Source organism: Diorhabda carinulata, chromosome 9, assembly GCF_026250575.1.
Source record: "Diorhabda carinulata isolate Delta chromosome 9, icDioCari1.1, whole genome shotgun sequence".
NCBI classification, from domain to species: Eukaryota; Metazoa; Arthropoda; class Insecta; order Coleoptera; family Chrysomelidae; genus Diorhabda; species Diorhabda carinulata.
This window is the reverse complement of record NC_079468.1, coordinates 5,357,325-5,385,193: the sequence shown is the minus strand read 5'-3', so window position 1 is coordinate 5,385,193 and position 27,869 is coordinate 5,357,325. Positions and strand designations below refer to the sequence as shown.

Genomic DNA, 27,869 nt, shown 5'->3' with positions numbered 1-27,869 from the left:
ATAAAACATCCTGAAAACCTTTAAGGTGAAATACACGTTTTTATTCCTTAAAACTTCAACAATTAAGCTACATTATATGAAAGGCCTTTCACAAATTTTCCCTCATTCAGCCCCCAACCAAAATAAAATTCTAGATACGCCACTGATGGGAATAGAAATTAAACAACTAAATAATTGTACCATGTCTTTTTTATTTTGTAATATAATGATTACAATATAGAATATAATTTATATAGGATATATGTACATTCTATATACAATAAATGGGGGGTATAAAATTGTCTTAATCTTCTTCAAATCTCACTCTAGAAGCTGCTTCAATCTGTGCTGTTGTTAATCATAAACTATTCCATTTTTTTAATTTCATTTTCCGGACTTTCTTACCCGGGAAATTCAAGAATAACTGATACATTTTCCTAATAAATAACAACTAATTAGCAAAATACATTTGTACATCATTTCACAATTTTACCCATTTAAAATTAATTCGAAAAAAAAACTGATTTTCTAATACTGCCCGACAGTGGGTTACGATAATACTGAAAAACTACTGTAAAAGTTACCAGCTATATTTATTCAATCTTATTACAAGTGGAAAAACGATATGAAGTGAAAATCCCAATGAAACCACCCATTTAAATAAACAGAAAAAATATAAAATTACTTTTAAAAAAGGGACAAACCATTGTCCATCCTTATCAAAGTATAGAACAATATTTAGTACAGGTAAAATAGGATTAAACCCGAAATTAAATTGGGCCCTTCCGATTTTTTAGATTCTGAGAGGTCTTCAGTTACTGAATAAGCCTAGCAACTCTAGTAGATAATATAAATATGTTATGGATAAATTAATCATCGTATCATCTGCTGAACAGTCGGATGGTCGTCACGGGGGTTACCACTATGAAGAAGTTTCCAGAGGGTGTACAAGAAGTGTCTAGATGGTTTGCAAGTAATGACGGTAGCGTCTACGGGGGTTATGCAAAAGTAAATAAGTGTGTGTATGCTCTGACACTGAATCGGACGGATAGGTGGATGGCCGATGGAGGTGTGACCAATATGAAAAAGTTTTTCCAGAGGAATTATAAGAATTATAAAAGTAAATTTTTTGTGACGGTAGCGTCTACAAGGATTATGCAAAAAATAAATAATTGTGTATGTTTTCACATGTATCTCTCTCTAGGAGTGCTTAGAAGAAGCGAAGAAGTTTTTGTGACGGTAGCGTTTACGAGGGTTATGCAAAAAGTGAATAAGTGTGTTCTTCGTTCTCGGTTGATTTCAATATTCACAGACTTATTGATAGTTTCTCTTTCACAAAATTGTGGGTACTCATTTTGTGCTCAACTGTTTGGCTCTGGCATTTTTTTATTTCTACGTAGTTTTCAAGTTATTCGCGATTCAAAATATATTTGAGCGTTCAAACCCATTTTGAAATGAAAATTTTTGAGGTTAGGAAAAAATTGAAACCTTTTTTTTTACAGAATGTGGTCCACATTTTTTGTCCCGGCAGTTTGTGTCAAAATCCTTATAGTTTTTGAGTTATCCACAATTCAAAATGTTTTTGAGTACATTTCACGGTGAAAATTTTCAGGTTAGGAAAAAAATGCTTAAGACAAATATGTAGAGAATTTGGTGCTGTACATTTTTTGCACAAGCACATTTTTTCGAATTCCTCGTAGTTTTCAAATTATTCGGGATTCAAAATATTTTTGAGTGTATAAATCCATTTAAAGGTCCATCCATTTTGAGGTTAAGAAGAAATATCTGGAATAGTTTTTTGTATAGAATTTTGTACTTACGGCAATTTTTTTCGAATTCCTCATAGTTTTCGAATTATTCGCGTTTCAAAAATTTTTGAGTTTCCCAAAATTTCTAAAATCCGTGTCCGTAATTTTGCTAGACTTATTCAGTATCTCAAAACCTCTTAATTAAATTAAAGTTTTAGCTCAAAATCGCCTACTTTGCCTGTACTAATTAGTTGCAAGCTGTGCGGGAGCCCGCGCTATCAATATGTTAGTATTTTTAAATAGTCAAGGAAATAAAGCATTTTGGCTCACAATTTTTTCGTCCTGCTTTGATTTAATTGAAAGTTTCACGGAATGTAGGGAATATCCCAAGGATCATTTTCTATATTATGCCTGGGAGGTGATTACCACCCCTTTCCGGGGGTGTAAATTTTACATTCTAACTACGGGAATCGATGTGTAAAAAGTAATTCTAAGAGAAATATTTCCGTTTTAGTAGTTAGTTCGACGAAAAAATCGACATTTTTAAAGGTTTTTTACGATTAACTCGTAATATTTTTTATCAAAAAAAAAACTATAAAGAGCAAAATTGTAGCTTTAAAAAAACAATGAAAATCTTTTTTTATAATTTTTTTACGACCAACTCGGAATCGAGGTAAGGAAAGTTAACGATTAGTTTATTTATTTAAATGCATAATTTGACAAATTCAAAGCTGAATAACGGGAAAACTTTGCAATTTTCGAGGAAATTTCATATAATCTTCTCTAAAGTATATAATTAAGAGTGTCTAGCATGAAAATTGAGTGCTTTATCATCAAAACAAGGTCGGTTCCAACTTTTTTCTACGAAAAATCAGTAAACACAATCCCCTAGCTACCCTCCTAATTAAAAATAGATCTTCGTCTTTCTGTGATTCTTTTTATATATGTATTATTAATATAATCGACAAGTTCTACCAATTTGACGAGATATAGCTGTTAAAAACGTCCATTTACATTATCCGAACCCTTTAAACTCGCCCCATTTAAAAATTAAGGAATTTAACCTTCCGTCGGCGCGGCTAATCAGATTGATACACAGCGAACATTCCTGTTGAGTACCGCTGAATCACCAATTTGTTATGATTGCACCTTCTCAATAGCTTCCTGTTTTTTATCCATCTACGCGATAACGTTTAATGTGTTGAATTGGCGTTTCTAGAGTGGATATATAATACAGGGTGACGCAATAGAACGTGCATATTGCATCATCTTTTTCGCGAGGTAAACGGTGCGTGGGCGGGGAGAGCCTAGCAGGGTTGGATAGTTGCACTCGTTGAGTTTTAATAGCCATGAGTCACTTCGACGGAAAGCGTCGCGCTTTTTGTGTTCGCACGTTTTACGAGAACGGTATTTCATACGTCTTGACAAAGCGACTGTATCGTTTGCGTTTTGAAGAGACCGGTTCCAGGTTTAAACCACCAGCAAAAGATCGTCCAAGAACGTCTAGGACCACAGACAATATTGATAGGGTGAAGGAGTTAGTACGAGAAAATCCGCATATGGTTTCCTATGTACCTAAGCTAGATAAATGTGTGCTTTTGGCAACAAGTATGGAAAAAGATAATTTTTTTGATCTTGAGACGGGTCTTAAGATGAAAATTTCGATTATCACGTTTTATAATCATACCAAGAGTGGTATAGACATTGCGGATAAAGTACGCAACTGCAGATAAAGAAGGCGAAAGAACGGATGAAAATAACGAAATTGCACGAAGGAGAAAAATATCTGAAACGTGTCAAGAGAATCGAAAGTTAACTAAATATAGTTGTAAAAACTTCAAGAAACCTATTTGTTTATCGTATATAGAGTGCTATTGTTCAGAAGGTACTTAGTCTATAGTTACCTATAGTGTTTGTTAAGTTTTATGTGTTTTAATTGTTGCAAGAGGTCTAAAGGGACAATTCTCTATCTCGTGCGCGTGTTTTTGAGTAGTGTAAGCGGTTTAATGTGGCCTAGAGAGCAAATCAAAAGTCAATGCAATGTTGATCGTTTTCTTCGACATTAACGGTATCTTGATATCTGAATGGGTTCCAGAGAATCAGTCTGCCAACCAGACTTATTATTTGTCAGTTTTGGCAACACTGCGAGAACGAGTTCGTGGAAAACGGCCCGAGTTGTGGACGAACAACTCGTGGACAACGCACCTGCCCATAACGAGCTATCTGAGAAGCAGTATTTGGCCAGTAAGCGCACTCCAGTACTCGAACACCCGCCGTACTCTCCATATTTGGCCCCGTGCGACATTTTTTTGTTTCCGAAGATAAAATCTGATTTGAAAGGGACTCGATTTAAGTCGTTGGAAGTGGTAAAGCAAAAAACGGCAGAGATCCTAAAGACACTCTCCAAAGAAGACTTCCAGCACCGCTTCGATCAATAGAAAAAACGTATAGAAAGGTTTGTGGCGATGAGAGGAAATTATATTAAAGGGAAGCATTCGAATGTAGAATAATTTTTATATTAAAACCCTTTTGCGTAACCAGTAACCAATTTTTCACAATTAGGGTTAGTTTTCTTCTTCAAAAAACACAAACGGTACAAATTTTTATACAAATCGATGCGGAACGAAAAAACTGCGAGGTTTTACCTTTTTTGAACTTTATTTCCTGGACTAAAAAAGGTTTTATCCAACATTTTCTCTATTCTGAGGTTATTGTAATGTTATCCTCAAAAAAAATATTGTCTATGCGGTTATAATGTTTTGAAATTGTCTGGGGACCAGCAAGTTTTATAATATGAAATCAAACTTTCAAAATTATCTAGAAATAGTTCGGGGCTTTTCAAAAAGGTCCCTCAACACCGGGCGGCATCTAGCGCCGGACACTTGTACTATCTCGATAACTAATAACACGTGAATTTTCTGAATTTTTTTTATGACTGAATACATTGTTAACACCACCACTACACTGTCTGACGCGCGTTTCGATAACCAAGTTATCGTGTTCAGAAACTGAAGATAAACTTCTTGGTTATCGAAAAGCGCGTCAGACAGTGTAATTGTGAGTGTTGGTGTAAACAGTGTATTCAGTATGAATACCGCCAACTTAGTAACTGAATATTTGAATAAAAAAAATCAGTGTCCTCAAAGTACACCCGATGGTATCTGTATGAGGTCAAATATTTCACGAAGATTACAAGCTTAGCTTGTAATGCATCAGTAAGTATTACAAAATCAGTTTTTCACAATCTACAAAAGCCATTCATTAAATATGAAAAGTACGAGTGACCTTGACACTATAAATAAAAAATATGGCGATGTATATAAATTGAGGCAATGCTTCCACCAATATCTGAAAACTAGAGGATATTTACTGTAAGTTGAAATGCTAAGGTATGGCAGCAAAAACGGAACAGTTTCAATTCTTTTGGAAATGTAATAACTGATCAATTTTAATTCAAAAAGAGACATTATTTGGTCATATCCTCAACCGCTATATATAATTCCTCTCCTCGTATCTGTTACTTTTGATAATAAAATTCAAATAAGGAAATTATTAAGTGTAAGCCACCATTGAAAAGATAAATTATGACAAATCGTATCTTCGAATAAAAACTGTATAATTTCAATACGAGGCGGTACCCAAAAGTAACCGGAATAGCATTGCCATGGGTGGAGCGTTTGTAGTACTGATTTCTGCCGCTAGTGCCTGCCTAGCGCAACTCGTCGCCAGTTCAGTGCCGCGCGGGCCGTTGACCTGCCACATTCTCTTCGTCACTAGTGACCGTTTCTGTTAGTGCTGTTTCACTGCTGCTTCGTTTTTTTATGATGGCAAATTTAAGTGAACAACTTGCCGCTGTGAAATTTTGTTTTCTACTCGGTAAAAACGCTGCTGAAACTGTTTTAATGTTGAAAACTGCTTACAAAGATGATGCTATGGAGAAAACTCAAGTGTATGAGTGGTTTTCTCGTTTTAAAAATGGCGACATGTCGATTGATGACAAAACCTCTCGCTCTGAACGACCATCAACTGCCCAAATCGATGAAAATGTTGAAAGAATTCGAAAGCTTGTGCGCACAGACCGTCGACATAGAATTGATCAACTGTCTGAAATCGGTGGAATATCTTGGAGCTCGGTGCAGCAAATAGGTGACTGGTTCTTCCACCATTACAACGCACCTGTACACTCAGCCATCACTGTTAACCAGTTTTTGGTTAAAAATAACATGGTTCCGCTGCCCCACGCATCTTACTCGCCTGACCTGGCTCCGTGCGACTTTTTCTTGTTTCCACGCATGAAAAGGAGCAAGAAAGAATGGCGATTTGAAAACATTGAAGACATCAAGAAAAGAACGCGATAGGAGCTTGCAGCCATCTCTAAAGATGAGTTCAAACAATGTTTCGAACAGTGGAAGCACCGATGGAACAAATGTATTACTTGTAACGGAGAGTATTTTGAAGGGCATAAGGTAGTTTTGTAAATATATAGCATTTCAAAAATAATTCCGGTTATTTTTGGGTACCCCCTCGTATTCACAAATTATACAGGAGAGCATTTTTAAAGTTCCACAGTAGATATAAATGTATTGAATGAAGTTTCGTAGATGATTCCCTGCAACTATCTTCTTTTGTAACCATCCTAGAGAAAATTCCGAGCAATTCTGTATACTCAGTTGTGTTTTTGAAAATTTTCAGCATGTACCACTCATCCAAGTCGCAATGGAAATTCTATCCTGTTAGGGTTCTGAGCATGTCCGTGTATATATAAGGAGGCATGGACGCCTTATATAAAGGCATGCTCAGAACGACCCCAGAATATGTCAAGTCATAGGAGATTTGTACCTTAAAAGGTTACAATTTCTATTAAATGTCTATCTATTCATGCTTTTGTTCCAATAAAAATTTTTCATTATGATCGTCTCGTAAATTTGTTTGGCTTTCAAATGAAGTGCTACTATTTGAACTGCCACAAAATCACTTTGGATGAATAATGTACATGCTGAAAATTCTCCAAAACACAATTAAATATACAGAATTGCTCGGAATTTTCTCTACAATAGTTACAAGATGAAACTTTGTTTGGAAAGTGATCCTTTACCTGCCCTAACAATTGCGGTGTTTGACGTCAACACTCTTGTAGTCTTTTCTATATTTAGGGTACAACCTCACCTATGACCTTGACATATGTCAGTTCTGAGGTTATTCTGAACATGTGTGTGTATATTTATATGGGGCGTTCATTCATTATTAATTTTTTTGGTTCAAACTATTCGCATCGGTCTAGTGGGTACAAAACTAACCTAAAATTTGGAAATTCTATCTTTTAGGGTACAACTTCCTGTGACCTTGGCTAGGTTAGTTTTGTATCAACTAGACTGATGGGAACAGAGAAGTTAAGATATAAAAGCATAGAATCGTACACTATAAGAAATTGAACGGAAAAAATAGGAGAAAGGCATATATAAATATACACGGACATGTTCAGAATACCTGCAAACTACAGAGGCACGAACCTTCTAAATACAACCTTTGAAGCTAGTAACAAAGATTATGACAAACAAAATAAATTAACTCACCACATTGAGCGATGAACAGCAAGGATTCAGATGAGGAAGATCTTGTACAGATGCGATATTTGTCCTGCAACAAATAACTGAACAATCCATCGAGTATATCAAACCGGCGTTCACGTGTTTTATAGATCTGGAAAAGGCGTTCGATCGAATACAACTAAAGGACGTGGTGCACCTTCTATACAATAGGCAAATCCCATATAACATCATAAAAACCATAAAAAACATTTACCAGAGAAACAAAAAACAAGCCAATATCAATAGCATAACTACCGAAGAAATTCCTGTAGACAATGGTTTTCGACAAAGAGATTCTCTTAGCCCCGTATTGTTCAACATAGTTAGGGACGAAGTAATAGAAAGCATTCGTAAACTGAAAGGGTATAAAATGGGGAACAAAGACTTCAAGATCCTATGCTATGCCGATGATGCTGTTCTGATTGCAGAAAACGAAGATGCTCTACAGAGATTACTATTCAAATCAACTCAACGGCAAAAAGATTAAGAATAAATAAATATCTACAGAAAAAACGAATGATATCGAATCGGAGGTAAGAAAGCAAGCGACAAAAGCAACATGAACCTCATCTTACTTGAACGACACAATCTTCTGAAACAAATATATATCGGAATCGAGAACAAATCCCGAATCTACAAGACTGTCATCCAACCTATATTAACATACACAGCGGAAGCCAGACCAGACACATCGAATACAGAGAGAATTTTAGAAACCAACGAAATGAAAATAGTGCGCAGGATCGCTGGAAAAACACTTTTTGATAGGGAGAGAAGCGAGGACATTAAAAGAAAATGTAAGATTGCCAAAGTAAACGAATGGATATTGGGAAGAAAGGGAGAGAGGAACGAACACATAGATCGAATGAATGACGACAGAATGGTAAAAATAGCTAGAGGCAAGTCGTCCTTAGGACGCCGAAGCGTTGGAAGACCCCGCAAAAGATGGAGCGACAACCTCTCTAATAATTAAACGGCTGTTGATATGAGGAAAAACAAGCATTTTGCTTACATTAAAGGAGGAAGAAGTTCATAATGACCTCATAAATGACGTATGTCAAAGTCGTAGGAGAGTTCTACCCTAAAAGAGAACAGACTGCAGGAGTGTTGACTTCAAACAACGAAACTGTTAAGGCAGGTCAAGGATAAGTTTCCAAACAAAGTTTCAACTGACAATTGTATATATGTTTAGTGAATTTTTTCCGTATTTTCTTTTATAAATTTTGCAGAAAAATACTTTTGGACAGAAAACCCATTACTATCTTATACAACAGTAAACCAATTAAGCACTTCTTGTAAAACTTAAAAAAACATACTACCTCTTAAACGTGGATTGAATTATTTTTTTTTTATCAAATGACATGTCATATTGAATAACCTCACTAATACGCCACGATTAGTATTTTCCTTATTTACATTCTAATGATATTCGTTACTAAAGAGTTGGGGATATGATCAAAAGTTGTACTCCAAATGAAAATCGATCGATTTTTACATTTTTTTCAAAAAAATACGATTCCCAAGATATTCAATTCAGTGCTATACGCCGTATATTTACCAGTACAGGTGAAAATCCATAAGTCTTCAGTTATTAGGACCTTAGCGTTCTACAGGAAACTATATAATAGTCTCGTAGCCGTTTCATACTTCTATTTTAGTTTTAGAGCGCTTCCTATGTATTTAGAATCGATTTTTCGAGAGTGCCGAGCTCAAATCGAGTAGTTTGTTATTAATAATTCAATTGTTTATAAACCTATAACCCTTAAACGAAGAGAGATATGAAAAAAATTTCCAATAAAAAAATATTTGTTTTAAACAGATGTACAAAAAAGGTCTCCACAGTTTTTTGCAAAAAATTAATATTTAAAAAAATATCGTCAATATAATGCAAAATTGATATTATTTCTCACTTTATCGGCCATTACTTGGTTCCTACATGACGAAGAAAGATTCAAAGAAGCTTATTTTAAAGGTTAAAGTTTAAAATTCGAATTCCCTGTTTTTCCTTAGATTCCTAATTTCATTTCTGATCCTATTAAGCTCGACCAGCTGCTCTTTCATTCAATTTGAGCTAATAACTGTTCGTAGAAATTTCGAATTGAAGATTGAGCTTTAGTATCAATGAAATCTTGTTCCATTCATTTATATGAGATCCAAATCTAGACACTTATTCTGATTTAGGAATCTGTTTGGTACATCAGTTAGTCTTTTGACAAAAATTGACTTTTCCTTTGTTGAAAATCATCGGTGATGATCACTGACATGATATTTAGACCCTCCTAAGTACTTCCAAATAAAAACGAATTGACGCTTTGAAAAAGACAAATTGATCAATTTATGTATGTCCAGTTGGAAATGGAGTTGACATGGGCATAAAATTTGAGACAATCTATATAAATACACATACACAAAACTTGAAAAGAAGTCCCCAAAAACATTGATAAAACACATGAATGTTACGTAGAATTAAAATGTTTTGAATGAAAGCACCGTTTTAAGGGTATATAAATTAAAAAAAAAAACTAGATGCACCTTATAATAGTTTAAACTAACACAATAGGGTCCTTGCAGTGGTCGATAATTTGGGTATTTAACAAATTTGAAAATTTATATATCACTTCTTATTTACGTGACGTAGAAAGTACAAGGTGTCCAAAAAGAGTGTCGGGTATTTGTTTTCGCGCCACGTTTTGCGCGACGAAAGGGAGCGGGGAGGGGTTCGTGGCGTCCGCCATTTTGTGGAGTTTTAGTTACGATGGAAAAGTACTCAGGGACGCATCGCGCATTTTGCGTATATCGTAACGGTGATTCAATAGTAACTGCTCAACGTCTGAATCGTGCGGAATATCGTACACGCCACGCGCCAAGTGACGATAGCATTAGGAAATGGATCGGGATGTTCGATAATACAGGTGCGACAGTTCAGTTCAAAACTCTGGTCGCCCTCGTTCAGTTCGCGATGAAGAAACAATTGAAGAAGTTGAGGCGTCGGTTCGTGGAAATTCATTTTTATCCATCCGAAAGTTAAGCCAAGCGTTAAACATCAAAAAATCGTCCTTACATTTGATTTTAAAGGAACATTTGCATTTAAAACCCTATAAAATTCAACTGGTTCAAGAATTGAAGAATACGGACTATGCTAATCGACTGAATTTTGCGAACGAAATGATGCAGCGATTTAACAACTTTGAAAACATACTGTTCGGCGACGAAGCAAATTTTCACCTGAATGGTCATGTTAATAAGCAGAATTGTCGGTACTGAGCAGTCGAGAATCCGAGACGAAAGCATGAACGACCCCTGCACAGTCCAAAGGTCGTTGTTTGGGCCGCTATGTCTGCTAAAGGAATTATTGGTCCTTATTTTCATGAAGATCAACGAGGCCGAGCAATCAATGTGAATAGTTACTGCGATATTTTGCGAAATTTTTTGGTCCCAGAGTTGCAGGAGTTTGCAGGTTTCAATTCAGGAACGTGGTTCCAGCAAGATGGGGCCACTTGCCATACCCCGAACGACTCGATGGAAGTTGTGAATGAATTATTCCCTAATAAAGTCATTTCGCGAAGGGGTAACATCAACTGGCCTCCCAGAAGCCCCGACCTTAGCCCGCTTGACTATTTTGTATGGGGATAGCTTAAAAGTAAGGTTTATCAAAATAATCCAATGAACCTAACCCAAATGAAGGAAAACATCAGGTCAGAAATGGCAGCAATATCAAGAGCTTTGTGTCGACGTGTTATCGCAAGTCTTCGTTCCCGTTTAGAAGAGTGCCAGCAACGTAACGGTCATCATTTGGATAACATCATATTTTCCAATTCATATGGTATCAAAAAACAATAAAAGTTTTTATTGCTTATAAATATTTTTTGTTTACTTGAACTTACAAATACCCGATACCCTTTCTGGACACCTTGTAAGTAAAGATTGAAACGTGGTCGCCGCGTGTCGCCTTTCAAACACCATTCTATTGTTGTTAGTGGAGGTAATTGGATATTTGGTGCGATTTGTGTTTTTGTAAGGGTTTTAAAAACTATTCTAATTGAAATACTGGCCGAAATAGAATTTATCGAAGCAAGATCGGACAATCTACCTAAGGTAGATGCATTCATGGTTACTATGTCCTTTGCTAATAATCAATTATTTACTTCGGCTGAAATACGTGGAGTGAAAGCAGATACGTAATTAAGTACTACTAATTAGACTTTCTTATAGTAACGTCGTTATCACATTTTTTCGCTTGTACTTTATTAAAACGTATTCAGAAAGATGATAGCTTTGAAGGTTATGTTTTGATTAAAGCTTTCGATGTTAAAACATTTGTATTATCTTTCAGTGCTGGTCGAAGCACCAATGGGGATGCTGCCATTGGATACGTCCAATTAAAACGAGAAGGTGCTTTCTGTATTATAATGTATCCCTCAAGATTAAAGAGAAAGATGAGAGCATTGTTGAATCAGCATGTGAAGATTGTACAGCATCTTTAGGTATACAAGAGAAAATTTCTATAAATTTTCATTTTACTAATGTCAATTTTTTTAGGTGGTTGCAAACATGTCGTGCGTTTATTATGTAGGTGCCAGACGTAGTGAGGAACCTGCAACTACTGAAGTGGCCTGTTATTGGACTAAACCAAAATTATTGGGACGTTCGCATAATTACTTCTTATAACTTGAAACCATTGTTTTCGTCGCTTTTCCTCTCGAGGGACTTGCATGAAAACTTTATTTGTTGTTTTTATACTAATGTTTGTACATTCTGATACAATGCACCAACGATACGTCATATTGTATTCTACAAAATTGAATACTCACAGCCATGCGAGTGTTTTTTTAAAGAATCTCAACAACTCTGTTTAAACTGTATTCACCTCTAACCTCACTTAAGTCTGTTTACTTACTTTCTACGTCACACTCAGTTATGTGACAACAAATGCGTTTTAGCGCGTTATTTAGGTATTTAAATTTATTTTTTTATGAACTATCATACCGTTTAAAAAAAAATAAAAAATAGTGTGTGATTAAGAACAATATACTTAACGTGGTTGAGTTATAAAAATAAAGTATGCAAGGACCCTATTGGAAGTGGTCAAATGTTCGTATTGATTAGCACTTCAAGCACGTCGTTTTTTTTTAATTTATATACCCCGAATACGGTGCTTTCTTTCATGAAAATTTGTAGATTAAAATTTCTCTATCTTATTAACAGATAATATTTGAAAATTCTGTATTTGTAATACACCTAACTACGACACTTTCTAAAAGACGGCGTTCGCTATTTAACAAAATGACATTTATTCATCGACGTGATGAATATGTATCGTTACCTTGCAGCAGCTAGGAAATTACTGCAACGTTTTGAATAATTATCTTCATTATCTTATTGTTTTTTTATTTATTTTCTTTAGAAGCAAATGGAATAGTGAATTAATTCAAATCATTTTAATTCTATGTAACATTCATGTGTTTTATCAATGTTATTGGCCGTTTTCTTTTCAAATTTTGTATATTTCTATTTATATAGATTGTCTCAGATTTTATGCCGTTTCCCCACAACGTCAACTCCGTTTCCAACTGGACATACATAAATTAATCAATTTGTCTTTTTCAAAGCGTCAATTCGTTTTTATTTGGAAGTACTTAGGAGGGTCTAAATATCATGTCAGTGATCAACATCGATGATTTTCAACAAAGGAAAAGTCAATTTTTGTCAAAAGACTAACTGATGTACCCAACAGATTCCTAAATCAGAATAAGTGTCTAGATTTTGATCTCATATAATTGAATGGAACAAAATTTCGTTGATACTAGAGCTCAATCTTCCATTCGAAATTTAGTTAGTTGAGTTATTAGCTCAAACTGGATGAAAGAGCAGATGGTCGAGCTTAAAAGGATCAGAAATTTCAATATTTCAAGCTAAATAAAACGCAAAAGATCTTTCTGAATGAAAACCGGGAATCGAAACTTAAACTTTAACGTTTAAAATCCTTATAGATCATGTAGGAACCAAGTAATGACCCATAAAGTGAGAAATAACATCAATTTTGCATTATATTGACGATAACTTTTTAAATATTGATTTTTTGCAAAATATCATAGAAATCTTTTTGTAAACCTTTTTAAAACAAATCTTTTTTATTTGAAACTTTTTTTCATACTCTCTTTGTTCAAGAGTTATAGCTTTATAAACAATTAAATTGTTTATAACATATTACTCGACCAAATTTGGACTCGGCACCTTCGAAAAATCAATTCAAAAAACATAGGAACGCTCTAAGACTGAGAAGAGTATGAAACGGCTACCGGACCCCCCGTAGCTGTCGTACTATAAGTAATTTAATTAGACTATACATTGGTCAAAATTACTCAGGTCATATCTTGTATATATAAAGTTGCATACAACTTTACAACTTTTAGAATCGTTTTATTTTCGAAAATAAAATTTGTTAAGAATTTTGAAAAAGCGCAACGTTCAATACTCTCCAATTGATTTTTAATATACCCAATTCGGAAACATAACTACGATTTTTGGTTGCAATACAAAAAGTTTATTATTGATTGATATGGAAAAAAAATTGATTTATAAAAACTTCTCCATTATTATTTTATTTAACGTAACTATAAGATGCCAAATATTTTCATATATAAAGTGCAACCTGAATAAAAGACTTTTTCGATTTAACAAATTCTTCATAATTCCCTTGAATTGTCTGTAAGGCCGATCGCCCAAGTTTCAACCGTTTTAAAACGAAGGTTGCAAACCAGTTGATCTTGCAAAGGTTTCGCAATGCATAACAGCTGAGAGCCGCACACGAGTTGACTCTAATGAAACTAATTTGCAATCGGTTATACGTCACCATGAACTAAACCTCAAATTTTTGGGGACGTGGAAAAACAGCTTTTTATCGAGAAAAAGCTATAAGCGTTCTATCCGTCCACAACAGTTTTTGTGCTGCTACGAACAGTCTAGAGTTCACAATTTGACTTAGGTATGGATGGATCCGACATTCCCTCTGTACCCAGTATTTTCTGCGGTATTGATAAGGCCTAAGGGTAAAAGAATGCGAACAACCTTTTTATAACGAATTTTCAACTATTAAGGAATCATCAACGAATTTTTCAAACCAAAATATAACCTTGCCACCAATTTACGACCCTCAATTCTACAGTATATCGACACCCTTTCCCAACAAGATTTTTACTCGATGTAGAACAATGTAAATCCTGCTGCTCATGACTATTATTTAAAATTCAAGTTGTAATGGCTCAGAAACGTTAAAAGTGTTCCTTATAAATAGCAGAAAAGCGAAAAATTATCAATTAAATTGACGAAACTCCTACGACGCTAATAAGTGTGAAATTCCCGCAAATATATTGGCTACAATTTTAATATTTAAACATAAATTTTCTGAAGAAAGTCGTTCGACAATAAACAGTAGAAAATTAAAATCATCCTATTTCAAAGTCGTAGAAGAATGTGTGTTGAAGTGATTAAAACAGTCCCGAGACAAAAAGGTAGCAATAAGAGGTCCCATCCTTAAAGAAAAAGTTCAGCATTTTGTAATAAAATAGGTATCCCTTCATTAGCGATCATCCATCTGAAGAAAGTGTTATTTCACCAGCTAATACATCCTTTATTGAAATGACCAAAACTAATGACTTAAAATTCGAATTGCTACCTAATGCACCCTATTAGCCAGATTTACACCCCTCAGACTTGAAAAAATGGCTCCAAAAGTTTTATGTTATCTTTGTTGGGCCAGGTACTTCTGGAAGTATCATCGTATGTTCTTCATGTGCAAAAAATGGATTGTATCGATGATCAGTCAACATTTTTTATAAATGTGATCCCTGTCGTTAATAATGTTAGTTCGTATTACCTCACTTGGTGTTCGTATTTACCCAAAGTAGAAACAAATTAAATAATAATCCCTATAAATTTTAACTACTAAATGATGATTTAAATTTTGCACTACCGACACTTTTTAGTTAAAAAAAAAAGAAGTTAAGTTTTGTGAAAAGCCTCAAGTAGTTACTCTATATCATGCAAACTAAAAATCGTAATTATGGACACACATGTCTGATAATTATTTGTTAAAATTTTTGTTAATAGTAATAAAAAATAGTTATTTGATCACCAAATTACATAATAATGGAAAATTAAAACTACATCATAAAAAATAGGATGAATGTTACACTATCTGCTTATACACAACAAAAAATTAGCGACTCTGCAAAACTGTAAATAGTGAACTGCCGTCCTAAGCAAGAAGGCACAATCTCCAATTTTTACCATTTTCGAATTTCATCTTTCTACAGGCTCCTCACACAATTATAAGTATACCTTACAAAGCTGGAAAAGCTTCTGGACCTGATAACATACACACAGAAGTCATAAAACTAAGAGAAGAATTTGAACTTTATCATTAAACTATTCAACCAGATATATGAAAGTGGAATCATTCGACCAGATTGGCTGACATCAGTTTTTTCACCCATCCTACCATCCACCCCCCCAAGAAAAACAAAGCCAAGAAATGTGATAGCTTGAGACTTATTATTTTAATGTCGCACATGCTAAAGATGTTTCTAAAAGTCATTCACCACCACATCTACAAGAAATGTGAACAAGACATTAGTGATGAACAGTTTCACAGGATGTAAGGTGAGTATATGAGGTCCTAGAATCAAAAACCGCAAAGTTCATATTTTTTCGAAGTTGGGTTTGATATTGTTTCTTATAGATTTTTCCATACTGTATTCATTACAACTGTTATTTTGTATCAAATCCCGCCATATCCTAGTGTATTTTGAAGTTAGAGTTGAGATTTAGTTGCAATATCCGCAAAGTCCAAAGGCAAATCCGCCAACCCATGATCCTCTGCGAATTGTTTACCCTTTATGCTCATTTTCCACAGGTTGTTTGGATTGATTGAGAAAGATTTGAAAAAGAAGGACACTATTCTTAAGTCGGAAGAGCATGAAGAAGTTCTAGTGAAACATGAAACCATTCATCATGTTGGAATCACTGTTCCGGTTAAACAAAGGAATTCTGAATCCGAAATAGTGCAAAAAAAACCGAACTTGTGGCACTTCAAGTTCAATCCATCAAAAAGGATTATGCTAAAAAAGAACAAGAAAAAAACATTCTGGTACAGGGTAAAGTCTTTTATAGAACTGAAACTTGTCAAGCAAAATCTGTCACAAAACCAAAATTTAATATGTCTCACATAAACCCAAAAGCCATCAACCAGAGGGTTAGCCTTAATGCTGCAAAAATAAACGATGTTGCCAAGCTGCTAATAAAGTACTTTGGACAAGGGTGGAAAAACCACTAGACGCTAAAATTTTATAGAAATTTGGAAAACCAAGAAGCCGAAGGTCACAACAATGAAATCAAAGATCTCAATAATAAAGATGAAAACATTATTGTTGATGAGGAAATTGATACAGATATTGTGTGATCTAGTATAACAATAAAGACTTTGTTTACTTTTTACAAAACAATAAATTTCATTTTATAATACTTTGTAGTAATGCAAAAAATTACAATTAGTATAGCTTTTATAGCTCAGCCCCTTTCCAGACTAAGTTCATTTTTGTTTTGAAGTCCAAATATTGATTTTAAATTTCACTAAATATTTATGAATCTATTCTGGTGTTCTCGATCATACATTGTCTCTATTATAAAATGAAAATTATTGATTTTTTAATAAAAAATTAATAAAATGTTTTCAACCTTCATTTCTAGAATGGATAGTTAAAACCCCGGTATGTTACAATATTCTTAACTCTTAAGAAAATTTGTAAGCATGAACCCTTATATTTTAGCATAGAATCCATCAGTTTTTGAAAAAAATAGATTACAATTTGAAAAATAAAAAAAGTGAATTACACAATTTGTGAGCACTTATAATTATTTGGAGTTTTTTTAATGATTTTTTATTTTCGTATGTTCGTAAAGTTAACATGAGCAGATTTGTTTTTGTTCAAATTGATACTTTATCTATTAGTCCAGATGTTAATCAAGTATATGGATGTTTGTAATTCCATATCAGTTTCTTCTTGGTCTTTTCCAATAACCAGAATGGCTGTATCATCAGCAAACGTTGGTATCGCTGGTGTAGAGTACACTAGCCTGGGTTAATAATTACCCGTCCAATTTAAAACTAAAACAAGCTTCCTACAAAATTCCCATATACAAGTTTCCAGAAAAATAAAAGTGCTTTTTAATGAAACTGTTGACCAAACACCTCCCGAAATTTTTTTGGTACTGATCAATTTCAATGTTAATCAAACTACAGTGATTTAGGGTAGTTCAGGAGTAGAATGGAAATCCAGTTGAAAGGAAAGTATTGTAACTTTCTTTTTAAATTTACATTGATAGATTGTAAGCAGATAGTGAGATTTGCTTTATAATATGAAATGTTATCAAAATGTACAAGATATTGAGATATTATCGTTCACTGTATTTAGTATTATCAAAATTCACAGTTTTGCAGTGTCCAACTCTCTAATTATTTTATCAAATGTAACACTTTCCATCCTAATTACTGTAAATAATTTTATAATATTCAGTTCATGAAAATGAAAAGCAATCTACAATTTCATAGGTGGTTTTAGTAATTAATATTAGAAAATAAGGTTTTTAGGCAAATGTCCGATTTATATTCATTCTTTTGGCGAACCAACTTCATAGATCGTTGAAATACTTGATATGTTGAAAGTTATTTTTAAGGGATTCAATTTTTTCCAAGAAGTTTTCAAATATTTTCAACACTTTTAACACAAGATCCAGGTGTATAAAATTTTTTCTAAGTTTTCAAAGTTTCTTTGCAAAAATTGAAGAAAAAATTTGCTACAATTGATTGCCTTAGGTTAAAAGCTGATGAGTTCAAAGATGTTCTACTTTTAACAGAAAATTTTCAATTATATGAATGAAGGAATAATTTTCAACAAACTTAACATGTGATAATGATGCTTTGTTTAAATTATAGCATAAAAAAATTTATACAGTTTCAATGGAAAAACCTCATCGGAATTATCCCATTAAAGATGAATATAGCCTTACAAGGACTGCTTACAAGTCATTTTTCAGGCATAGAAACTTTAAACAAGTCACAAGTGAAAAAGTGCTAAAAATTTTTTAGGTATAAAAGAAGTACGGGAAATGCTAGATTTTAACAATCTTTTGCAATTATAGAAATGAAGTTAATGGAGTGTAGTTCATATGGTTTACAGTATTAGAAACAGGGTAGATACTAATTGATTGGTAAAAGTAAACTAACAGTGTTGTTCTTTCGATATCTAGCTACCCAGGTACAACATTACCACAGCGAGTCTATTGTTTCTCTACTTATTTTAAGCAACATCTAGGTATACCAAGTACACATCTGAATACATCGAGACATTGCCTAAGAAGAGTATATTAATCATCATCTATAACAAACCCTGTTCTTGACTGTTGAGCATGTTGATTCCTCTGTAGGATATTCATACATTGCGTAAGGCAATGCAAAGACGCCGCCGATGTAGCTTTTAGTAGCAGCAAGTTTGGATCGATGAAATATTTGCTTCCTGTTAAAAAAAATTGTAACATAAGACTTGTTCAATATTTTAATAAATACAGTAAAACTCTATAATACTTGAAATAGCAATAATGATGAGCAAGAACCAATGAGACTAATGTTAACAAAAAATCTGTTAGCAATTGAAAATTGTATGAAATTTGTATATTGTTAGATTTGTTGTACTCACCAGCAGATTCGATAGATCTGCAAAGAGCTAAATCTGCTTGTTCAGTTTGCTGTAATTGCGATCTTACGCATCCAAGAGCATCTAATACTGCCAATTGTTCCCTAGGAGGTAACGGAGGACTGTTAGCACTTATAGCCTACAAGTATAAAAATCTTACATCTCACAACAATGCATTTCATTAACAGATCAATTGAAGAACACATTATATTAATAGGTATTGCTCATCATACAAATGATACGAACAATGTGAAAAGGTGGTAGCTTATTTATAGGTGAGGATAAAAATAGTCTACCAAAGGTAAAACATTCAGAGCACATTCAAATGCCCTGATTGGCTTATTTGTTTTCACCCTGCTTTTTTATTTTCTAGCTAAGTCAATATTTTGATAATATTGCTAAATTTACATATCACACCTCTGCTCAAATAGTGTCATAAGTCAAAAAGCAATCTATCGAATAAGCATTTAAAATATATTCTAGCTTCGATTTTCACTTTTTAGATGATAGCTCAAAAGCTGACAATATTACTACAATAGTAACTAATTTATATGACATTATTTAAGATGAAATTTTTGAATTTTCTAGCACCAATGGTTCAATGGAAGAGATTTTTAAATTTTTTGACTTGCGACACTATTTGAGCAGAGGTGCGATATAACAAAATAATTTCTTCCATTTCCAACATTAAAACAACAAAACACAAAGTCTACTCATCAAATTAAATTAGAAGCGTAAGAACAGAGATAGTTTTTATTTGAAGATGATCAAATTTCTGAGGAATAACGTCTTGTTATATTTATTAATAATTGTCTTGACTTTAGGTCTCTCCTGATTGAAAATTAATTTTTTTTTTCGAAGACTTTTCAAAAACATCTTTAAAAAGAAAAACTAATTTCTAATCAGAAGAGACCTAAAATCAAGATGATTTAAGAACTTTAACATATCAAAAAGTCTAAGAAATAATTGTCTACTTTTAGTATCTAAATTTATTTTGTCCTAAAATTTTTCTCTCAAATTCATTGAATATTTACTAACCTTTGTATGTGATTCAGCCACAGCTCTCAAACCATTAACCCATTCCTGTCTTGCCCTAGCATCTGTTGCTCTTAATTTTAACATATCACCCGAAGCACAGTTAACTGTGAATGTTTTAGAATCCTCATCACTTGGACAAATCACTGCTCCAGCTAAATGAACGGATCCTCTAGGTATTGTTCCATCTGGTTTTTCTCCTTCACAAAGATAATAATGTAAAAGACCTGCGTTTGCGTCTACTAAAAAATATCTATATTGCCAGCCTTTCATTACATTTGTGTACTTGTACAATTGCCCAGAAAATTGTCTCTGCTTAGTATGCAGATCCATAACTGACTGCAAATAGAAAAAAAACTAATTACTTATAAATAACATTGTTTTTGTCTAATATTTATTCACTCCAAAACCATTAATTAAATATGAAAGATATAAACAACTTAACCTCAACTAATTTATTTTGAGTCATTTAAACCATTTATAATCAATTTATAACTGATAAGTTAATCATCACTAATTAAAAAAGAAGTTGTTAACCCACGAAATAATTTTTAAGGTGAAACATAAGTTTTTTATGCTGCAATCATGAAGTTTTGAATACAGGTACCAACACAAATAATTTTATTTTCTATGACAGTGACAGTTGACAATGTTGACACACATACAATGTTTGTATTATTACTATATATGTCAGTACAGAAATTGATTTCCAAATTTTGTTTTATGAAATTTTCTAATAAAAAAATGTATAAAAACATTTCACAATATTGAAAAATAATGGTTAACTAATATATTACGAAACTTTAAAGCCTTTTTAAATTATCAGTGCTGAAATATCAAAGTAGGCTTCTCGTATTATAGGGGTAAAAAACACCGTAACGAACGCTGGATGCAGCTTCAGTTCTTAATGTATGGTTGTAACCGGAAATTCCGAGAATAGAAAACTTGCTGAAAAATTATATACGGAGTAAAAAAAATTTAAAAATATTTGAATGGGTGGTTTACTTCTAGAAAATATAATCTTTGACCTGAAAGACCGATTTTCGTCAGATATATTAAGTCTTTTGAATTTAAAACTTGTTTTGCTTTGAAAATCTTATACAGATGAGGACATCAAAATTGTTATAAAGTTGCAAAAAATTATCAAGGGCTTCATAATAATGTTCCAGTTCCATCAGTCGTTTCAGATTATCAATTATACATTGCGTAATGGCAAAGATAAGCTGGAGAAACACGTGGAACAGATATTTTTCATTGTCTTCATAATATAATATAAGGATGTGACTAATTGTAAGATATACTTCCGTGACCCCAGCACACTTATGCTAAAAATCATTAAGTGTAATATATAAAAAAATTCCACGTGATCTCCTCGTTACGAATTCATCGTCAAAAAAATAACGCGTCGTTTTGTTGCCGAGATATTGTTAAAATACTTGTTCCTATTGGGTGAAAATTAATTAATTATTGAGCCTATTCTAATTATGCAAAAAATATTTTTTTTTCATGCAGAACTTCTATGGATTCGCAATAAAATGAAAATAACAGTTTATTGCTATCAGCACAAATAAATAATATTAGGATAATGAAGAAATTACCATCAGATGTGAAAATATCTCGTGTAATATATGTAGAAAGCAACTAAATGCAGAATAATTTTGAATATACCACGAGCGTAGCTAAAGGAAGAGTTTTTGAGGGTTCAAACCCGCCCCTGAAATAAGCAAAATATTACCTAATATTATACTGTAAAAATACGAGGAGTGAAGAGAGTTAAATTATTACATCTGAAGATATATAGTAGCGCCTAGCGCCATCTTTTGACGAGAGACAGACGCTGCTGCAGCCGAACTAGTTGACGTTGCGCATAGTAACGCCATCTCTAGTCCAGTAGCCGAACTATTTTGTTTTGTATGGAAACGCGTTGTTTCTTGATTACTCGCCACGCTTCTCGGTCTACCAAATATCGTAAAGTAGTATCAGCATTATCTGGTGTACTGCTTTCAAATTTTACTGCCAGTTCTGAAATTGAAGAAGCAATTTCCATGTACTCGTCTCTACTTCCCAAAAGCAACAACAACTTGAAGTATGGAAAAGTGATGACAGGTATCTCAAAATCTAGTTTGGAATGCCTAGATAAGTGCGATAAAAACCTTTATCTTAATATTTACACATTACTACAAATTTTGGCCACCATTCCTGTATCTCAGAAAGGTCTTTTTCGAGCCTAAGGAGACTGAAAAACTATTTACGAAACCCTATAAGTGAAAACAGACTTAATGGTTTGGCTCTCATGAACATTCACTATGGAACAGAAATTCATGCAAATTGAAGTAGCGGGTGGATATAGTTAAAAGAAAATGCCATAGATTCCTTCTTTAATGGTTTTAGATTTAGTGCAGAGGAACGAAATTAATTTAACCATTTCATTTAAAGTTAAGATCTTTATAAATATCTATGTCGTGTGCTCGAAAACCTTTTTTTTTCTCTATTTTAGGAAATATCAAAATATATTCTTTGACACGGTTTAAATGTGTTTAACAGATATTTTAAATTAGAAAACTTTACTTCAAAAATAATATTAAAATCAATATTATGAAATTACAACGTCTTAGAAAAAAGAGAATTTTTGCATTCAATATTCCGATAACCAGTAATTGTCGCTTCAAGTAACGAAGCTTTATGGTGGTTAAAAATTGGCTTCAAACATCCATGGGATTAGCCTTTTCAAATATTCTCTTAGAGACATTTATGTTGCCGTTGGAGCATTAATAGACAGATTTCCAAAATATTCAAAGAGAAGATTGGAATTTGTACTGTAATGTCGAAAAAAGTATAGAAAGCTCTGATCACGGTTTAACTTTTTGTTTACTTTCTTTCTGTCTTTCTTTTATTTTAATTTGTGACAAACCCCTCCGCACTGAAAAGCTGAAACCGCGCCTAGATCCATAGCGTTGAAGATTTATATTTATATACTGATAAAATCGATTCAGAAAATGAGGTCCACTCGCGAATATTCTTCAGCCATGACCATGTTTTCCCTCAATTTTTCCTTCAATCAGAAGTTGCAAAAGTCTGTATTTGTTATTTCTACATATTTGTCCCAGATACGAGGTTTTTCGAGTTTTTATTAATTCTATAAGTTCCCTGTCGGTGCCTATTCTTTGCATTATTTCTTCGTAACTGATATGAGCGGTCCAGGGAATTCTCAGGATCCTCCGAAAGATCCACATTTCGAAACTCTCCAAACGCCTTAGTGTGTTCACCTTAAAGGTTCAAACCTCAGTTCCGTATAAGGTGCTATATACATAGCTTTTCACCATCCGGTACCAGATTTTAAGGTCGAGTGCTCGGGATGTAAACAATTGACTTGCTTGCTCGATGCGTGATCTTATTTCTATATCTGGGTCTATATCTTTTGTTATTCAACACCCCAGATATTTAAATTTCTCAACATGTCCGATGATGCCAACATTTTACGTTGATAGACATGGGAGGATGGTTGGATGTTCTGGAAACAATCGGGGTTTTGGTCTTTTTTATGTTAATGTTAAGGCCATAATCTTCTCCTATAATTTTTATGTGATCTAAGAATGCTTGGAGATCCTGTCCACTGTCTGTAATTAAGATGCGTGTCTTATATTAATAAGAATTAATAAGAATTTTTCAACTGATTTTAACACTTTCTCTTGCTTCATCTAACGCTCTGGCAAAGACTTTTTCTGAATATATATTGAAGAGTATCCCTGTCGCACGCCTCTTTTGATGCTGTGTGGTTCTGTGACGCCGCACATACGTAGATTTCTAGGAATTGGCGGCCATAAGTCGAAATTCCAATAATCGACTAATGACAAACATTTTTTTTCCTGGAATAGTAGACTACCTGACGAACAATAGCCAATCCCACCCACATCTCTAGACTGCGCGAGCGCGCTGCATTACTAGTCGAAACTTGATTGTCACACTTACTGCACGTGAAAGTTCTTGACGCCCTTTTCGTATATCATTTTCTTCGGTGAATATTTTATGTGTCGTGTCATATTTGCTTGTTTATGTGATGGATACCAATAATACAGGTAAGCCTTTATTAAATTAATATGAAATTGTATTAAATATATTGTCAATAAATGACTTAATGAGCCATCAATAATACCCTTTTTTAGAAATGTTTTTTCTTTATTTTTCAATTTCAATCGAAAAAAAACTTTACTTCCGCACCTTTCCGAGTTACATTTTTGATTTTATTATATAGTATAAAGTCGTATAAAGAAAACTGCTTAAAATCAGCTGTTAGTTTTAAAAATAAACGAGTTTGAAATTTTTTTGACAAAAATAGGAAAAAATCGGATTTTATGTTTTTGTGTTAATATTATTTTTTTATTGTTATAGGTTCACCTGGTTGCTCGGGGGTGCAAATGTTGACTCGTAAATACCTCTTCGATAAAATGAACGAGCAACATTCATTATCGATAAATGAAAAAATTAAATATTTAGAAAATTATTTACTCGTGTGTTACGGGGACACAGAAGAACATAAAAATGTGATAAAAAAGAAGTTTTCGTATTTTAAATGTGATTTGATAAAGAGGTGGTCTCGGGCGCATAGAATACTTGAAAAATTTTTGGCGGCCAATAATTCTTGGTTGGTAGACACGCATCAAAGGCCAGGACGACCTACCAAATCTTTTACCGAATCTAGCGAAAGAACAAAGAGAAGAAAAACTGAAGGAGTCCGCGCATCTTACGACGAAGAAGTAATTCTTCACATTTTAATGATTTAACAAAAAAAAAAATGATGTAGGTATGCCCTGAAGCTCTTGAATTTGGCCTTTCCGTATTACATGCAAGAATCCGGATATTCGAAAGTGTGCTGCATTTAGCATATAAATTGCCCGTGAAAAAATATCGCGAGAGACGAACCGAAGAAGAAAAAAATCTAGAAAAGCAGAAGAAACTTGATATTCAGCAAAGATTTAGAGAGGAGACAGGTCTCTTAGTCAATATGCCAAAAAGTAACTTCGGAAACACAAACGATGGAAATACCAGCAGAAGATTCTTCGAGAACCCTGAATTGGCTGCAGAAATCACTGGGATAAGTTATGACTTGATTATTAGATTAAAAGTGATATTAGAAACCATATCAAGCAGTGGCCATAAGATTGACGTAGCAAAATATGATGAATACGCCATGGAAACTGCGAAACTATATGTTGAGTTATATGGCTGGCATCCTATGACTCCAACGATGTATAAGGTCTTAATTGATGGAGCTTGAATAATAGAAAATTCGTTGTTGCCGATAGGGCAACTTTCGGAAGAAGCTGCTGAGGCCCGCAATAAACGTTTTAGGTCTTATCGCCTAAACTTTGCTCGCAAGTTTTCGAGCGAAGAATGCAACTTAGATATTTATCATAGGTTACTATTAACATCCCACCTATTTATTAGTTCCATGAGAAAGACCAAAAAAACCGCTTCAAAATTATTTTTGCCTGAGACAATGCAGCTATTAATTCCTGCTGAGCCAAGCCGACCAATGGAAATTGATGAAAGCGGCGAAAATTTAAATGTAGATGAATAAGTCTCCAATGTATGATTTATTATTTTTAGTGATTATCTATTTAGCTTATGTAACTTTAATATTGTATAACGAATGTAAAGATCCTTTTAATAATATAATATATTTACTTACTTATTAGAACAAAATAAACTTTGTTTTATTTAATAATACATACCTGAAAGTATTACTAAAACGTAGACAGCTGCTGTCCCTCCTTGGGGAAAGCCGTGAGTATGTCATATGTATTCTCAATATAATATTAAAAAACACTTTGAAATCAACTACGATTTAGAATAAAATATTTTTTGATAAAAAATCACAAGTAGGTGCGCCTAACCACCGTGCACCAACAAATAATTTCGATAAGTTATTTTGATAATATTATTATAATAAGATATTATTTTTATGTAACTATTTTGTAATATAAATATCACATAAAATAATTTTGGCCGCCTAAATCCTGAATAACGATCTATGTGCTCCGGTTTCAGTTCTTACCACGGCTGTTTGGTTAGCATAAAACTACTGCATATTGGTACATAAAAATTAAACATACACACTACTCCGATCGGAGTTGTGGGCGTCGTTGATTGATGCTAGTGCACTCCGATCGGAGAAGTCGGAATTTAACCTGTTAAGAAGTCATTTTTATTTTGTTAATCCATTTTGAGTTGGTTTTTCAAGACAATTTAACACACAATATCCAGAAACTGGGAAATCTACTCATAGAAACAATAATTTTGAAATATTTCGTTTCAAAAGCTACTTAGATTTATAAATTGTTTCGAAAAACATATTATGTTAAGAAACAGATATACTACATGCACGTTTTAAGTTCCGTGCCTTTTACTGCGGGTTCCAGGTTCGAATCGAGTCTAGGAAAATCCAATTTTTTTCATGTGTACCTACAGAACTGAATTGAAAAGTGATTCACGAATTTTGAAAACCAGTTTTTTTTGTTTCAAAATAATACAATTATTTATTAATCGCTGCCGGGATTAATGTCGAGCAACAGACGTATAATGGGTAAATTATAGAACAGTCATAGATAAAATGTATTAATATGAAAAATTTATTATGAAAGTTAATTAGATGTACTTACTTATAGTTTTGACAAGCCGTTCGTCGTTAACTCTTGAAAGCCACTGAACTTGTATCCATGATGATTGAATTAAATGTTTAAGAAATAACACACATAATTTGTTTTTAAGAAAACTAATTTTAATTTTATGTACGCTCTTAGAAGACTATAAAAAGTTTAAAAAGCTATTAAGTCATTATATACCTCCATGAATGAAATGCATCATTTTCATAAATTTATCATCAGTTAATAATAGTGAGAGTTTTAAAATTCGAATGCCACAATGGATAACCTTTGAGCTTTAACCACATAAAAGTCACAAACGATGTTAATGGGCAATAACTGCTAGAGTTTTAATTAAACCAGCACTTATTGAATGATAATGGATTTATTTATAACCAACAGTGTTTTGTTGAGATCAACCTCATAAATTTCCAATTTAATGGATATGAAGAATGTAAACACGATTGAGGGATGTTATTGTTGATATGTAATCCGTCAATCATCTTCTACATTAATTATTAATTATTTGTTTTGAATTGAAGCTCTCGCGATATATTCTATCATATAAAGATTCGCTTCTAGAAATTATCTATCTATAAATTGCTTAATACGAATATTATTATATAAATGTTAATATATTAGTCGTGGCAAACTGTCTTTTACGTTGTAATTTATTTGCACAATATACAATACACTAACCTATATATAATAATTTACATATATCACTTTAATAATTTAAATAAAATAAATTATAAATAAAATTCTAGAACAAAAAGAAACAAAAAAAAGAATTAAATAGACTTTCCTAGAAATTATTTAGAAGAAATACTGTAAATAAACCGCCTGCTACTAAAAAATTTTTATATAAATATAAACATCAAAAGCGGATTCGCCGATTTTTTAAAATTCCATTGTAGCTGGACAGGATCGGCCTAGTGAACCATTTTGTTAACTTGTTCTAGCATACGTTCAAGACAAGATTGCTAAAAATGAAAAAGACAGTTTTCAATGTTATCAAAGACTATTTCAACCATGATTAATCAGACTGTATTCAAGATTTTCAATGAGGACTTAACATCAGCTGTGGATAGCTTATGCAGTGGAAGCTGAAGATGAAAAGGTAGATAT

At 33.2% G+C, this 27,869-nt stretch overlaps 1 protein-coding gene across 4 annotated transcripts; it reads right to left on the bottom strand.

Moving 5' to 3' along the window:
* Positions 1-171: 171 nt before the first annotated feature.
* On the bottom strand, positions 172-27,244 carry LOC130897783 (oxysterol-binding protein-related protein 11). 4 transcript variants are annotated; one of them, XM_057806685.1, is made up of 6 exons: positions 26,760-27,244; positions 20,104-20,439; positions 19,069-19,204; positions 18,762-18,888; positions 7,301-7,364; positions 172-416 (listed from the first exon to the last, which is right to left on the bottom strand). In XM_057806685.1, the coding sequence occupies exons 2-6, from the start codon at positions 20,431-20,433 to the stop codon at positions 381-383; spliced, it is 693 nt and encodes a 230-aa protein (XP_057662668.1). In that variant the 5' UTR covers positions 20,434-20,439; positions 26,760-27,244; the 3' UTR covers positions 172-380. The 4 variants fall into 4 exon arrangements, with proteins under 4 accessions (XP_057662668.1, XP_057662666.1, XP_057662667.1 ...); XM_057806683.1 differs by lacking the exon at positions 26,760-27,244 and adding an exon at positions 20,546-20,741; XM_057806684.1 differs by lacking the exons at positions 7,301-7,364; positions 26,760-27,244 and adding an exon at positions 20,546-20,741.
* Positions 27,245-27,869: the final 625 nt, after the last annotated feature.

Coding starts and splice junctions, on each gene's coding strand:
- LOC130897783 (XM_057806683.1), bottom strand. CDS start 20,569: ATGACTCAAAATAAATTAGTTGAG. Junction 20,440..20,545: donor CTCAAAATAAATTAGTTGAG/GTTAAGTTGTTT, acceptor TTCTATTTGCAG/TCAGTTATGGATCTGCATAC. Junction 18,889..19,068: donor CAGATCTATCGAATCTGCTG/GTGAGTACAACA, acceptor TTTTTTTAACAG/GAAGCAAATATTTCATCGAT.